Genomic DNA, 15,058 nt, shown 5'->3' with positions numbered 1-15,058 from the left:
CCCAAGAAAACACATGGATTAAATAATGCCAGATCAGCAAATCAAAGGGACACAAGAGAGAGAGAGAGAGAGAGAGAGAGAGAGAGAGAGAGAGAGAGAGAGAACCACAACAAAGTAATAGTAATAAACAAAAACTATTCACTTGTATCTCTATATATGAATGCTATCAATACCCTAATTAAAAAAACACACACACAGACTAAAGACCATCCCCCAGGTCCCATCTGCCCCAGAACTCCCATCTGGACCAGAGGTGAGTGCCTGGACTCACAGCCAGAGGGGCTGGAACTTAGGTCCCAGCCCTGGGCACCACCCATTCCGGGGACGACCTGCCCAACTTGGCCCCAGGTTCTGGCCATAGGGCAGGACCCCCCAACCCCACCGAGAATGTTCCCCCCTCCAAGACCCTCCTGTGGACCCTACAACCTTCACACCCTGCCCCCACACCCATCTGCCTGAGATCCCAGCCAATTCTCAGAGATTTAGAAACCAGCCCCCAGCTTCCATCCTGCCCTAAACTCCCATCTGGACCAGAGGTGGGTGCCTGGACTCATACCCAGAGAGGCCTGCACCTAGGTCCCAGCCCCGGGCACCAGCCATTCGGGCAAAGACCTGCCCAACTTGGCAGGGCAAGACCCCAAACCCCACCAGGAAGGTTCCCCCACTCCAAGACCCCCCCCTCATGGTCCCTACAACCTCCATGCCCTGCCCCCACACCCATCTGCCAGAGACCCCAGACACTTCCAGAGACTTAGAAACCTTAGTGCCTGGGGTTATAGTCAGAGAGGCCTGCCTCTAGGTCCCAACCCTGGGCACCAGCATCCCAGGAAGACCTGCCCAACTTGGCCCCAGTTTCTGGCCATTTGGCAGGCCCTGTAGGAAGGTTCCCCTTTTCCAAGACTGCAGGCAGACCCTGCAATCTCCACACCCTGCCTGCACACCCATCTGCCTGATACCCCAATCACTTCCTGAGACTTAGAAACCGGCCCCCAGCTTCTATCCTGCCCCAGAACTCCCATCTGGACTGGAGCTGCCAACTCCCATCCTGCCCTGGAGCTCCCATCTGGACAAGATAGGGAGACACCAGCAACTTCCTGAGACTCAGAGACCAGCCCCGAGCTCCCATCTGGCCAGCACTCCCATCTGGACCAGAGATCCCATTGGGCCCATAGCTTCCATCTGGACCAGAGAGGGGCTCCCTAAATCTGTCAGCTCTGTCTGGACCAAGTGCACTGGTAAGACCAAGATCAAATCCACAAGAAGATGGGCAGACGTCAAGGCAGAAGTACATACAACAAAATAAAGAGCAATACAGCATCACCAGAACCTAGCCCTCCTCCAACAGCTAGACCTGAACATCACGGAATGGAAGAAACAGAAGAAAACAACCTTATAAATAACATTATGAAGAGGCTAGAGCTTTATATAGAAGAAATCAAAAATAAAGTGGAGGAACAGACAAATAAAAAAATGGGAAGAATGCTATAGAAAACTAGAGGAAATGAAAAATAAAGCAGAAGAAAACAATAAGTCCCCGAAAGAAAATCATGAAAAAACAATGAAACAGATGAGGGAAACAGACCAAGACTTGAAGAGGGAAATAGAAAAAATGAAGACACAAGCAGAGGGAATGCTGGAAATAGAAAATCTGAGTAAACGAACAGGAACTTCAGATGCAAGTATAACCAAGAGAATGCAAGAGATGGAAGAGAGGATCTCTTGAGTGAGGTAACCCAGACTCAGAAGAACAAACATAGTATGTACTCACTCTAAGTGCCAGTATTTAAAGGGCAGAGAAATCTTAGTGAGAGAAGCTGACAGCAGAAAGGATTTCTGGTTTTCTCATAAAAGCTAGAGCACAAGTGTCAGAGAAAGAGAAAGGCTGTCTAACCATGATCCTCTACCATGTCTTGAATTCCAGCAGTGGGGTGTTGATGCTCTCAGCTGTCTGCGGCACTTCACATAGGAACTAAAGGCTCCTATGCATACTGGTCTGCTTCCAAAAACAAATCACATGGAACCACACTCATATGACTTTTTATTCCACTGTGTGAAGTGGAAAATTGATTTATATATATGACATCATATAGGTTGTAAAGGATTGTCTTATATTTGCTTCCATAAGTGATAATAATGAAGAATTGATATTCCAGAACATAGCTTTAGAAACAACACAAAGCTGGGTGTTGGTGGTGCATGCCTTTAATTTAAGGACTTTGGGAGGCAGAGGCTGGAGGATCTCTGTGACTTTAAGGACAACCTGGCCTACAAAAAGAGTTCCAAGACAGCCAAGGCTACACAGAGAAACTCTGTCTCAAGTCCCCAACCCCAAATAACAACAACAAAATAACAGTGGTCTATACCTTATTCTTTTTATTTTATATTAGAAATTGTGTGGGTAAGGTCTATTTCCTGTCCCTTTATGATATCCCATTCATCTACCCACCAATCTATAAAACTATTACTACACACAGACTTAATTACTGTAGTTTTATACAAAAAAGAACAATCAAGCCAGAAGATATAATAATACTTTTACAGGCTTCAATTTTCTTAGTTAAATTGTCTGATTTTCTACATAAATTCTAGACTGAATTAATCAACTTCAGAAACCCCTTCAGGAACATTAGTTACATTAAATTATTGAGTTTATGTACCAATTGGAGAAAATATACATTTAAAAGTGGTTCATGGAATTGGAGAGAACACCCATTGCTTAAGAGTACCTGGGTTTAATTTTCAGCACCCAGATGGTGACCCACAGCTATATTTGACTCCAGTTCAAGGGAATCCAGCACTCTCTGCTGGTCTCTGAGGGCACCAGACATGTACATAATGTTCCCACAAACATGCAGACAAAATAGTCATACATATAAATTTACTTTTGAAGTGGTTCATATTATGAACACAGACATCTTCTCTATTCACTTGTATGATCTTTAATGTACAAAGGCAATTCTGCTATCCTTTGTGTACATAGAGATTTATTGTAATTACTCCTAAATATTTACGTTAATATTCCTTATTCATGACTTACTACATTTTATATATTGTGCTGTTGTTTTAGATACAAGTGGTGACAGCAGACATTTTGATCTTATTTGTAATCTGAGTTATAAAATGTCCAACAATTTTTTAACTGGGTAGTATATTTGTCTGAGCATTATAGACAGCACATACAATACGATAATTTTGTCACTATGCTTTTCTTCCTTAGAGATTTATCATGAATATCTATTAACTCCCATAGAAATGATTTTTAAGACACTATGGAGAAAATTATATAATTCTTCTTAATTTTCAGAAGTCTGAACTATATAGTACAGTGTATAATATTAATGTGACCTTTGTCTTGTGAAATAAAAGCAACTAGGTCATCACAGGGAAACAAGGTGGTGAAGGTGGAGAATCAGAAGGGGAACAAGAGAAGCAGGAACATGAGGAAGAGATATTAAAGTCAAACTTTTTATTTCTTTCCTCTATATCCTTATTTCACTTTACACACAAGTCAAACAATTTTGTTAGAAAATATATTTTTAATAAAATAACAATATTTCTCTATGATGTCAGAGGATGTAATAATCATATCTCTTAATCTCTAAGGGGAGCCATATGGTCTCTGTTTACTGTGTGCATCCACTGTGGTCCTTAACTAAAGCAGCAAGAGGATCACAGGATGAGCTTCACTCCTTCCAATTTTCTATCTCAGTGAAAGTTTGCTGTCTTAATTCCCTAGTTATTTTTTAAAGCTAGGGTGATATGGTAGCCATCAAGCTATGATGTGTATAATAGAAAAAAGTCAGTAAGCCTTGAGACAACACAGTTATTTTTGAAGTTAGTAACCCACAGGTTCTGGGGCTTCCAGTGCACACATAGTGACTAGATAGACAGATGGACATCCAACTCTCCATCCATAAAGCAAAGCAGACCATTAATCTATGGAAAATAACCTAAGATTTTCTATTTTATTTTTCTATAAGTTTTGTTGGAGCCCACCCAGGTTTCCTAGTTGCTTTACCCAGAAGGACTGCATAAGAGGATGATTGGACCACATGCCTGGGTACCAGGTGTTTGGAAAGGTCTACATTTGGTTGTATCTAGCAGGCAGAGGTCTTTTGCCTCGCCCTCTGGTATTGTGATAAAAAGCTCTTTGAAATAAAGTTCAAGGCTGGTGGTTTTGACCCAGGCCCTCCCGAGGCTGCCCTGTGTTTCTGTCTTTTCTCTCATCATCTAGGTATCTCTTTCTACCTAACATTACTCACTTCTTCCTACTCAAGAGTATCCTGGGTTGTAAACATGGAGGGTGGTTCCCCACAGGTTATTAATTTTTTTGTCACTTCAGTACCTTGTTATGTCTCCTTAAATTCATTAAGGTGATTAATGGGACTTCAGGAGGATTATAGACATTTAGAGGTTTTCAACCTGTGGTTCTATGAATAACCAAGTAGAGTTATAAGTTAAAGTAATCATACCAGTGATTCATAAAAAAGTATAATATATACAACATTATGCTATAGAATTGGCTATAACTATAATATTTGATAAAATCATGAAGGAATTATTTGATGAAATCATACTATGTATGCACGAGAATGATAATAGTGACTTTTCAGTAACAAAAGCCATGGGATAGACATCAGTGAATAATTATAATAAAATAGCTGAGTGAAGAGAGTGTAAGAAAGAACAATGTCACATGTCACTTTCTGAAGGTAAAGATTTTTTATTATTAATTTTACATACCAACCACAGATCCCCCTCTCATCCCTCCTCCAGCTATCCCCCACCTTGCCCCCCATTCCCTCCTGCAAAAGGGTAAGTTATCACATGGGGGATAGTTAAGTCTGGTATATTCAGTTGAGGCAGGACCAAGCCCCTCCTTACTTTATCAGGGGTAAGCCCGGTATCCAACTATAGGTAATAGGATCCAGAAAGCTGGCTCATACACCTAGGATAGATTCTGGTCACATTGCCAGGGGCCCTTCAAATAGACACAGCTACACAGCTACCCCTATATGCAGAGGGTCTACTTTGGTCCCATGCAGGTTCCACAGCTATGGGTCTAAAGTTCATGAGTTCCTTTGAACTTGGTTCAGTTGACTCTGTAGATTTCTTAATCAAGATCTTGATGTCCCTTGCTCATGTAATCCTTCTTCCCTCTCTTCAACTGGATTCCTGGAGCTCAGTCTGGTGCACTGTTGTATATTTCTGCATCTGTTTCTGTCAGTTACTGGATGAACTCTCTATGATGACAGTAAGGGTATTCACCAATCTGATTACCAGGGTAAGCCAGTTCAGGTACCCTCTCCACTATTGCTAGTAGTCTGTGGTCACCTTTTTGGATTCCTGGGAATTTTCCTAATGCCTGCATTATCCCTATCTCCATAATGTCTCCTTCTATCAAGATATCTCTTTCACGGCTTTCCCACTCTGTCCCTCCCCTAGCTTGACCATTATGTTTTCATTCCCATCTCCTACCCTCCATTGTCCTCCTTTATCCCTAGCTTACTGATCGGGATCTCCTCTGTTTCCCCTTCCCAAGGTGATCTTTATATACATGCCTCCTATGGTCCTCTTTGTTTCCTATTTTTGCTGGAGCTGTGGGTTGTAATCTGAGCATCCTTTGCTTTACATCTACTATCAACTTATGCGTGAGTATATACCATATTTGTCTTTTTTGATTCTGGATTACTTCACTCAGGATGGTATTTTCTAGTTCCATTCATTTGTCTTCAGATTTCAAGATGTCATTTTGTTTTACAGCTGAGTAATACTTCACTGTGTATATGCATCACATATTCTTTATCCATTTTTTGTTGAGTGGCATCTAGGATGATTCTGGGCTGTTAAAAATAATGCTGCTATGAACATAATTGAACAAGTATCTTTGTTTTGTGCTTGAGCATCCCTAGGGTATATATGTTAAAGAGTGATATAATTGGGTTTTGAGGTAGATTGAGTCCCAATTTTCTGCGAAACTGCCATACTGATTTCCAAAGTAGTGGTACAAGTTTGCACTCCCACCACTAGTGAAGGAGTGTTCCCCTTGTGACACATCCTTTCCAACATAAGCTGTCTTCAGTGTTTTTGATTTTAGCCATTCTGACAGGTGTAAGATGGTATCTCAGAGTCATTTTTATTTGCATTTCCCTCATGAGTAAGGGTATTGTGCAGTTCCTTAAATGTCTTTTGGCCATTTGAGATTTTTCTGTTGAGAATTCTCTGGTTAGCCCTGATGCACATTTTTAAATTGGATTAATTGGTATTTTGCTGATTAGCCCTCTGCCAGACGTGATGTTGGTAAAGATCTTTTCCCATTCTTTAGGCTGTTGTTTTGTCTTATTTACTGTGTTCTTTGCCTTACAGAAGCTTCTCATTTTCAGTAGATCCCATTTATTAATTGTTCCTCTCAGTGTCTGTGCTAATGGTGTTATATTTAGGAAGTGGTCTCCTGTGCCAATCAATGCTTTCTAGGCTCTTTCCTACTTTCTACTCTATCAGATTCAGTGGAGCTGGATTAATGTTGAGGTCTTTGATCCACTTGGACTTGGGTTTTGTGCATGATAATAAATTTGGATCTATTTACACTCTTCCACATGTTGACATCCAGTTATGCCAGCACTGTTTGTTAAAGATGCTTTCTTTTTTCCATTGCACAGTTTTGGATTATTTGTCAAAAATCAGGTGTTCATAGGTGTGTGGATTAATGTCAGGAATTTCAGTTCAATTCCATTGGTCCACATGTCATTTTTTATGCCAATACCAAGCTGGTTTTATTACTATAGCTCTATAGTAGAGCGTGAAGTCAGGGATGGTGATGCCTTCAGAGGTTGCTTTATTGTCAAGGATTGTTTTAGCTATCCTGTTTGTTTTTTCCATATGAAGTTGAGTACTGCTCTTTTGAGGTCTGTGAAGAATTGCATTGGGATTTTGATGGGGATTGCACTGAATCTGTAGGTTGCTTTTGGTAAGATTGTCATTTTTACTATGTTAATCCTACCTATCCATTAGCATGGGAAATACTTTCATTTTCTTATATCTTCTCCAATTTCTTTCTTTAAGGTCTTAAAGTTTCTTGTCATACAGGTCTTTTACTTGTTTGGTTAGAGTTACCCCCAAGGTATTTTGTATCATTTGTAGCTAGTGTAAAGGGTAATGTTTCTTTGTCAGCCCTTTATCATTTGTATATAGGAGAGCTACTGATTTTTCTCTTGTATCCTGAGTTTATCTTGTATCCTGCCACATTCTCAAAGGTATTTATCAGTTGTAGTAATTCCTGATAGACTTTTGGGGTCACTTATGTAACATATCAATTTATCTGCAAATAGAGAAATTTGACTTCTTTCTTTCCAATTTGTATTCCCTTGATTTCTTTTTGTTTTCTTATTACTCTAGCTAGAACTTCCAGTACTATATTGAATAGATAGAAAAACAGCCTTGTCTTGTTCTTGTTTGTAGTGGAATCACTTTGAGTTTCTCATCATTTAGTTTGATGTTGCCTTTTGGCTTGCTGTAAATGGCTTTTATTATGTTTAGGTATGTTCCTTTTATTCCTTATCTTTTCAGGATCTTTTTCTTGAAGGGGTGTTGGATTTTGTCAACATCTTTTTCTGCATCTAATGTGATGATCATGTGTTTATTTTTCTTTCAGTTTGTTTATATGGTGTATTACATTGACAGATTTTCATATGTTGAACCATCATTACATCACTGGGATAAAGCATACTTGATCATGGTGGATAATTGTTTTTATGTGTCCTTGGATTCTGTTTGCTAGGATTTCATTGAATATTTTTTCATCAATGCTCTTGAGAGATATTGGTGTATAATTCTCCTTTTTTTGTTTCATGTTAGTATGGTTTGTGTATTAAGGTAACTGTAGCCTCATAGAAAGAGTTTGGCAATGTTCCTTCTGTTTCTATTATGTGGAACAATTTGAAGTATTGATATTAGATCTTCTTTGAAATTTTGGTAGAATTCTGCACTGAAATAATCTGGCCCTGGGCATTTTTTGTTTGGGAGACTTTTAATGACTGCTTCTATTTCAATAGTGGTTATAGGTCTATTTAAATTGTTTATCTTGTCTTGATTTAATTTTGGTGCATAGTACCTATCCAGAAAATTGACAATTTCTTATAGATTTTCCAATTTTGTGGAGTATAGCTTTTTGATAATTCTCTGGATTTCCTCATTGTCAGTTATGTCTATCTTTTCATTTCTGATTTTGTTGACTTGGTTGTTCTCTCTCTCTCTCTGCCTTTTAGTGAGTTTGGATAAGGGTTTGTCTGTCCTGTTGCTTTTCTCAAAGAACCAACTCTTTGTTTCATTGATTCTTTGTACTGTTCTCTATTTTATTGATTTCAGCCCTCAATTTGATTATTTCCTAGTGTCTACTACTTTTCAGTGAGTTTGCTTCTTTATCTTCTAGAGCTTTCATGTATGCTGTTAAGTTGCTAGTGTGAGATATCTCCAACTTCTTTATGTAGGACTTTAGAGTTATGAACTTTCCTCTTTATTCTGCTATCATAGTGTCCAATAAACTTAGATATGTTGTACATTCATTTTCATTGAATTCTAGGAAGTCTTTAATTTCTTTATTTCTTCCTTGATCAGTTGTTCAGGTGATTCAGTTGACAGTTCAGTTTCCATGACTGTAGGCTTTCTATAATTTGTGTTGATGTTTAAATCTAACTTTAAGCCATGGTGGTCTAATAAAATAAGGAGGTTATTCTGTATTTTTGTATCTGTTGAGATTCGCCTTGTAACCAAGTATGTGGTCAGTTTTAAAGAAGGTTCCATGGGGTGCTGAGAAGAAGTTATATTCTCTTGTGTTTGGGTGAAATGTTCTGTAGATGTCTACTAAGTCCATTTGTCTCATAACATCTGTTAGTTCCTTTGTTTATCTGTTATGTTTCTGTCTGGCTGACCGGTCCATTGGTGAGAGTGGAGTGTTGAAGTCTCCCACTATTAGTGTGTAGGGTTTGATTTGTGATTTAAGATTTAGTAATGTTTCTTTTATATATGTGTGTGCCCTTGTATTTGGGGCATAAATGTTCAAAATTGAGACTTCATCTTCATGGATTTTTCCTGTGATGAATATGTAATGTGCTTCTTGATCTCTTTTGATTGATTTTAGTTTGAAGTTGATTTTGTTAGACATTAGGGTAGCTACACCAGCTTGCTTCTTAAGTTCATTTCCCAGTCTGAGGTAGTTTCTGCCTTTGAAGTTGAGGTGTGTTTTTCATATGCAACAGGATGCATTCTGTATTCATATCCATTCTGTTTGTTTGTGTTTTTATAGGCAAATTAAGTCCATTGATGTTGATGACCAATGATTGTTAATTTTTGATTTTTTTTTTACTCTTTGGCTCTTTTGAGGAGCCCACCACCCAGCTCCCAAATAAATCACATGGAATATTATTATTACTTATAAATGCCCAGCCTTAGCTTGGCTTGTTGGTTTTCTTAATTTAAATTATCCCATCTACCTTCTGCCTTTGGGCTTTTTCCTTTTCTTACTTCTGTATATCTTACTTTAATTTTACATATCATCCATGGGTTCCCAGTCCTCCTTCCTCCTACCCCTATACTCCCTTTCCCCGACCCTATCCCCCATTCCCATCTCCTACAGGGCAAAGACTCCCCTGGGGATTCAGCTCAACCTGGTAGATTCAGTCTAGGCAGGTCCAGTCCCCTCCTTCCAAGCTGAGCAAAGTGTCCCTGCATAAGTCCCAGGTTCCAAACAGCCAGCTCATGCACTAAGGAAAAGGCCAGGTCCCACTGCCTGGGTGCCTCCCAAACAGTTCTAGCTATTCAATTGTCTCATTTATCCAGAGGGCCTGATCCAGTTGGGGGCTCCTCAGCTTTTGGTTCATAATTCATGTGTTTCCATTAGTTTGGCTATTTGTCCCTGTGCTTTTTCCAGTCTTGATATCAACAATTCTCGCTCATACAATCCCTCCTATTTTTCACCAATTAGACTCCTGGAGCTCCACCTAAGGCCTGGCCAAGGATCTCTGCATCCACTTCCATCAGTTATTGGATGAGAGTTCTAGCATGCCAGTTTGGGTGTTTGTCCATCCAATCACCAGACTAGGTCAGTTTGGGCTTTCTCTCAACCATTGCCAGTAATCTACAGAGGATGTATCATTGTGGATTTCTGGGGACCTCTCTAGCCCTTTGCTTCTGCCTATTCTCATGTGGTCTTCATGTTTCATGGTCTGTTATTCCTTGTTCTCCCTCTCTGTTCTTGATCCATCTGGGAACTCCTACTCCCCTAAGCTCTCTTGCCCTTCATTACCCCCACTCATGTCCAGGTTGTTCATGTAGATCTCATCCACTTCTTTGTCATTGGGCAAGCCCTGTATCTTTCTTAGGGTCCTGTTTTCTAGGTAGCCTCCCTGGAGTTGTGACCAGCAGTCTAGTCATCTTTGTTTTACATCTAGTATCCTTCTATGAGTGAGTACATACCATGTTTGTCCTCTGAGTCTGGGTTACCTCACTCAGGATGATTTTTTCTAGATCCATCCATTTGTCTGCAAACCTCATGATGTCATTGTTTTTCTCTGCTGAGTAGTACTCCATTGTGTGTATATATACCATATTTCCTTTATCCATTCTTCAGTTGTAGGGCATCTAGGTTGTTTCCAGGTTCTGGCCATTACAAACAACGCTGCTATGAACATAGATGAGTAAATGCCCTTGTGGTATGATTGAGCATTCCTTGGGTATATGCCCAAGAGTGCTACAGTTGGGTCTTGGGGAAGATGGATTCCCAATTTTCTAAGAAAGTGCCATATTGATTTCCAAAGTGGCTGTACAAACTTGTACTCCAACTTTGTAGTTCTGAGTGGGTGGGTGCCATTATGTAGAACAAATATATGCTGGAGAAAAGGGGGTAGAGAAGAGAAGCAGAATTGTTCATGTGATGTGGATAGAGACAGCAAAAGGCCTGCTTATCACCTGTGGCCAGGGTGATGTCCAGGCCTGGGCTACTGCCTAGTGCTCTATCTGGATCTGTGGCCCTATAACATCCAAGGATTGTGTCTATGTCCATACCTTTAGTAACCACTGAAGGTTGTTCTGATGCTCAGGGTCTGTTCAGCCACTAGAATCCATGCTGGTGTTCAAAACTATGCTGCCAACTGGGCCATGCTGATCAGAATGGCCTGTGCTGCCCTCTGGGGCTATTGTGACATATGATTCCTGGCTGTGGTGTATAGCAATGGGTGGGTCTGTTTTCCTGCTGTAGCCAAAGTCTATGTTGATGTCTATGGTTCCAGTTATCACCAAAGGCCATGTAAATACCTAGGGGCTGGGCTATCACCTGAGTCCAAGTGGAGGTCTGAGAGTCATGGTGCAATTGGGGCCATACAGATTTGAGTGTCCTGCATTGCCTCCAGGTGCCATGATGACATCCAGGCCCAGGCTGCAGCTGAGGGCCATGTCTTGGTATATGGCCCTACTGTAGCCAGGGTCCCTGTTGATGTCATTAGCTTCTGATACTATTGAAGGCCATGATGATACAGGGGTCTAGGCTGCTACCTAAGGCCATGTTGTTGTCTGTGGGCCATACAGCTACTCAGGCCATGATAATCTGAGTGTTGAGTGCAGCTAACTAGGGCCATGATAACATCTGGGCATGGACTGATGCCAAGGACCATGTCTAGGTCCATGGGCCTATCACACCTGGGATCTGTGGTGATGTTCCTGGTCCATAATGCTAACAAATGCCACATGGATTTCCAGGCTCTAGGCTACAACTTATGGCCATGTTGGTGTCTTAAGGCTGTGATACCATCCATGCAATGCAGATCTGGGGTAGCCTGGGCTGCCATCCAGGGCCATGGTGTTGTCTGGGCCTGCATTGCTGCTAAAGGCCATATCTGGGTCCCTGACTTTATAGCAGTCAGAGTCTGAGTTGATGTCTGTGGTTCCCATTACCATGGAGGACCATGTAGATACTTAGAGTCTGGTCAGCCACCTGAGGCCATGTTGGTGTCTGAGGACCTTGCTGCTGCTAGGGCCATACTACCTGGGTCACCTGTGCTGCCGCCAGAACCATGGTGATATCTGGAACCTAGCCTCTGTTGAGGGCCATCTTGGTCCCTGTTCCTGATGTTGCTGGGGTCTGTTTTGATGTCCACTGCCCATGTTATTACCTCAGGGGCTCATAGGAACCATTCATGTTGAAATCTGAGTGCCACGCTGAGCTGGTCTGCATATCACTTGGCACTAGGGTAGTTGGACCTGCCCTTTGCTGGACACTGAAGCAGGAGAGATGGCCCCACACTTCACCACAGGTGTGGGAGAGCTGGCACTGATGGCATCAGTGAGGAGAACTGGCTCTGCATCTTTCCTGAGGGGGCCAGTCTTAGTGGCAAGGACTGACCGGCTTGGCTACCACTCAGATCCACATCTTGAGTCTTGGGTTGGCCTATTCTAGTATCTAACCAATCAATGACCTGTTGGAGAGCACCAATAGGTCCTGGAGAGTGATAGCTACAGGATCTCCATGACTCTGGACAACATCAGGATATCAGAGAGGAGTTTTGGTGAGGATCCAGTGATGATGGTGTCCCAGAGGTCTTGAACAAAACCAAACTCATTGCAATGAACATTTGTCGGTGGGATTGATTGGACAAAAGAGTATACTGTGTGACACACCAGAGCTCCCAATGCTGTTGGAGAGATGGGAAAGATGGAGGCATGAGGTGTTTTTTTGTTTGTTTTTAAATAATTTTTTTCAGTGCAGGAGTGGTGGGAGGCAATGGAGGGATTGAGAAGTGAACAGGATGGGGGTGCATGATGTGAAATTCCCAATGAATCAATAAACAATTATGTTATTAAAAAAAGAATTTCTCAGTAGAAGTCAAGCCTGGCTTTCAGGGGTTAGAATGTGTCCACTCAGTGAAGGAAGCTCATGCTCCTGTGAAAACTCAGTCAGAGGCTTTTCCCAGTAGATTCCATCTTTCTGAGCAAGAATCTATGTGAACACTTAAATTTATCCAATTATAACAGAGACCAAGATGACATAAGAGCTTTTGGCCACTTGTAGAAGCAATTAAACTCGAGGATAAGTTGGGGAATTCCTTCAGACTCCAGGGAATAGAATCTAATGCTAAAATTTATTCTTCCAAGAAATCACCACATTTCCTGAATAATGGGCACTATTTCCCACAATTCTCCTATCCTTTTCATTATTACAAATACTCTGCATAGTTCAACCTCCTCTCCCAGTGCTAGAACAACATATTGATTACTTCAGGATCTCTATATTACCTTAAAATCATAACCCAATCACTACTGTCAAGTACATTTCATATGTAATTTTCAATTTCCAAGTTCTAAAGACTAAACTTGGATAGTTATGGTATAGATCAGTGAGATCCATTATCCCTCTCCAAGTAAACAGATTTTGGGGATCAAGTTGTTATATGTGCGCCTACTGTATAATTCCTCTCTTTGTACCATAGTAAGTATGGTTAGGGCTGTAAAATCTTATTTTTAAATCATTAAAACAATCCTATGATCCTGATAAATTGTCCTTTTAATTAAAAAAATGACTACTTAAAACTCACAAACATTTCACAATGAAATCACACAGTATTTTTTCAACCAAACAGAAATATTTTAGTGAGCTAAGGATTTAATAGTCCTTCACTGTTGTATATTTTCTCAAAGCAGGATATTTGTCTATATTACCCCAATGTATCTTTGAAATTTACTATTCAAAATAGACATATTATACATTAGAAATGTCATGTACAACCTTAAAATTGAAAAAGAAGTGTGTTCTTTGTAGACATGTATGTATGCAGTTTAACTTTGGGCATCTAGGGACGCTGTTCTTGTGCTAAGCTGCTGAGATGAGCAGGCCTTGCAGCTGTTCCCATCTTAACTGGTTCCCAGTGATTTGCATGGACTCACTGCACAGCCTTGAGGACTTCTTCATATACCAGTCACACTCTGTACAGTTGTCACTGCAGTTAGGACTCAGCATGGACATGAGGGCCCCTGCTCAGCTCCTTGGGCTCCTGCTGCTCTGGTTACCAGGTGAGAAAGGAATATAATGGGAATTTCACTGTTACACTGTAATTAGTGTTGACTGGCATTTGGGGGAGGTCCTTTCTTACCATGCTTAACTATGTGGTTATTTATTATGTCTCCATTCCTAGTTGCCAGATGTGACATCCAGATGACCCAGTCTCCACCCTCCCTGTCTGCCTCTCTGAGAGACAGAATCACCATCACTTGTCGGGCCAGTCAGGGCATTAGCAGTAATTTAATCTGGTTACAGCAGAAACCAGGAAAACCTCCTAAGCGCCTGATTTATGGTGCATCCAACTTGGTAGATGGAGTCCCATCCAGGTTCAGTGGCAGTGGGTCTGGGACAGATTATTCTCTCAGCATCAGCAGCCTGGAGTCTGAAGACACTGAAACTTATTACTGTCTACAGGATACTCAGTTTCCTCTCACAGTGATACAAGTCATACCATAAACCTCCAGGGAAGCAGAAGTGAGAGGCTGGACTGCCCCAGCTGCTCCTCCTCATGAGTCACTCACTGAAACTGTTTCACAGATGTCACAGATTTTTAGCAAAGTTCATGGAGAGTCATTGTTTTGACAAAAGAAGTTAAACAGTCCTCTCTGTACCCTAACTATCATTCTTCCCCTTCATCTCCAGCACTACAGAGTACCAATGCCTTTTCTGCCTTAATAGAGGACACAGCCATTCTCCATGAGGATTCTGCATAGCATCCTTAGCTATATCCCCAATATAGAACAGTAGAAACTACTGTGAACATTTCAGAACACATTTAAATACAGAAAATTAGTTTCTAAGAGCCAGCATTTAAAGAGCAGAGAAATCTTACAGAGGGAAGCTCACAGCAGAAAGGATTTTTGATTTTCTCACAAAAGCTAGAGCTCGTGTCAGGGAAAGAGAAAGGCTGTCTAACCATGATCCTCTACCATGTCTTGAATTCCAGCAGTGGGTGTTGATGCTCTCAGCTGTCTGCAGCACTCTACATAGAATTTCAATGGCTCCTATGTCCTC

The 15,058-nt window shown here is 41.0% G+C and overlaps 1 gene segment (V, D, J or C); it reads left to right on the top strand.

Moving 5' to 3' along the window:
• The first annotated feature begins 14,000 nt into the window (after positions 1 to 14,000).
• On the top strand, positions 14,001 to 14,500 carry LOC118575520. The segment is given in 2 exon segments: positions 14,001 to 14,055; positions 14,178 to 14,500. Coding segments are annotated over 2 exon segments (378 nt in total).
• The last annotated feature ends 558 nt before the right edge of the window (positions 14,501 to 15,058 follow it).

Source organism: Onychomys torridus, unplaced genomic scaffold (genome assembly GCF_903995425.1).
Source record: "Onychomys torridus unplaced genomic scaffold, mOncTor1.1, whole genome shotgun sequence".
Lineage (NCBI taxonomy): Eukaryota > Metazoa > Chordata > Mammalia > Rodentia > Cricetidae > Onychomys > Onychomys torridus.
Note: the sequence above shows the minus strand (reverse complement) of the source record. Positions and strands in the feature narration are given on the sequence as shown.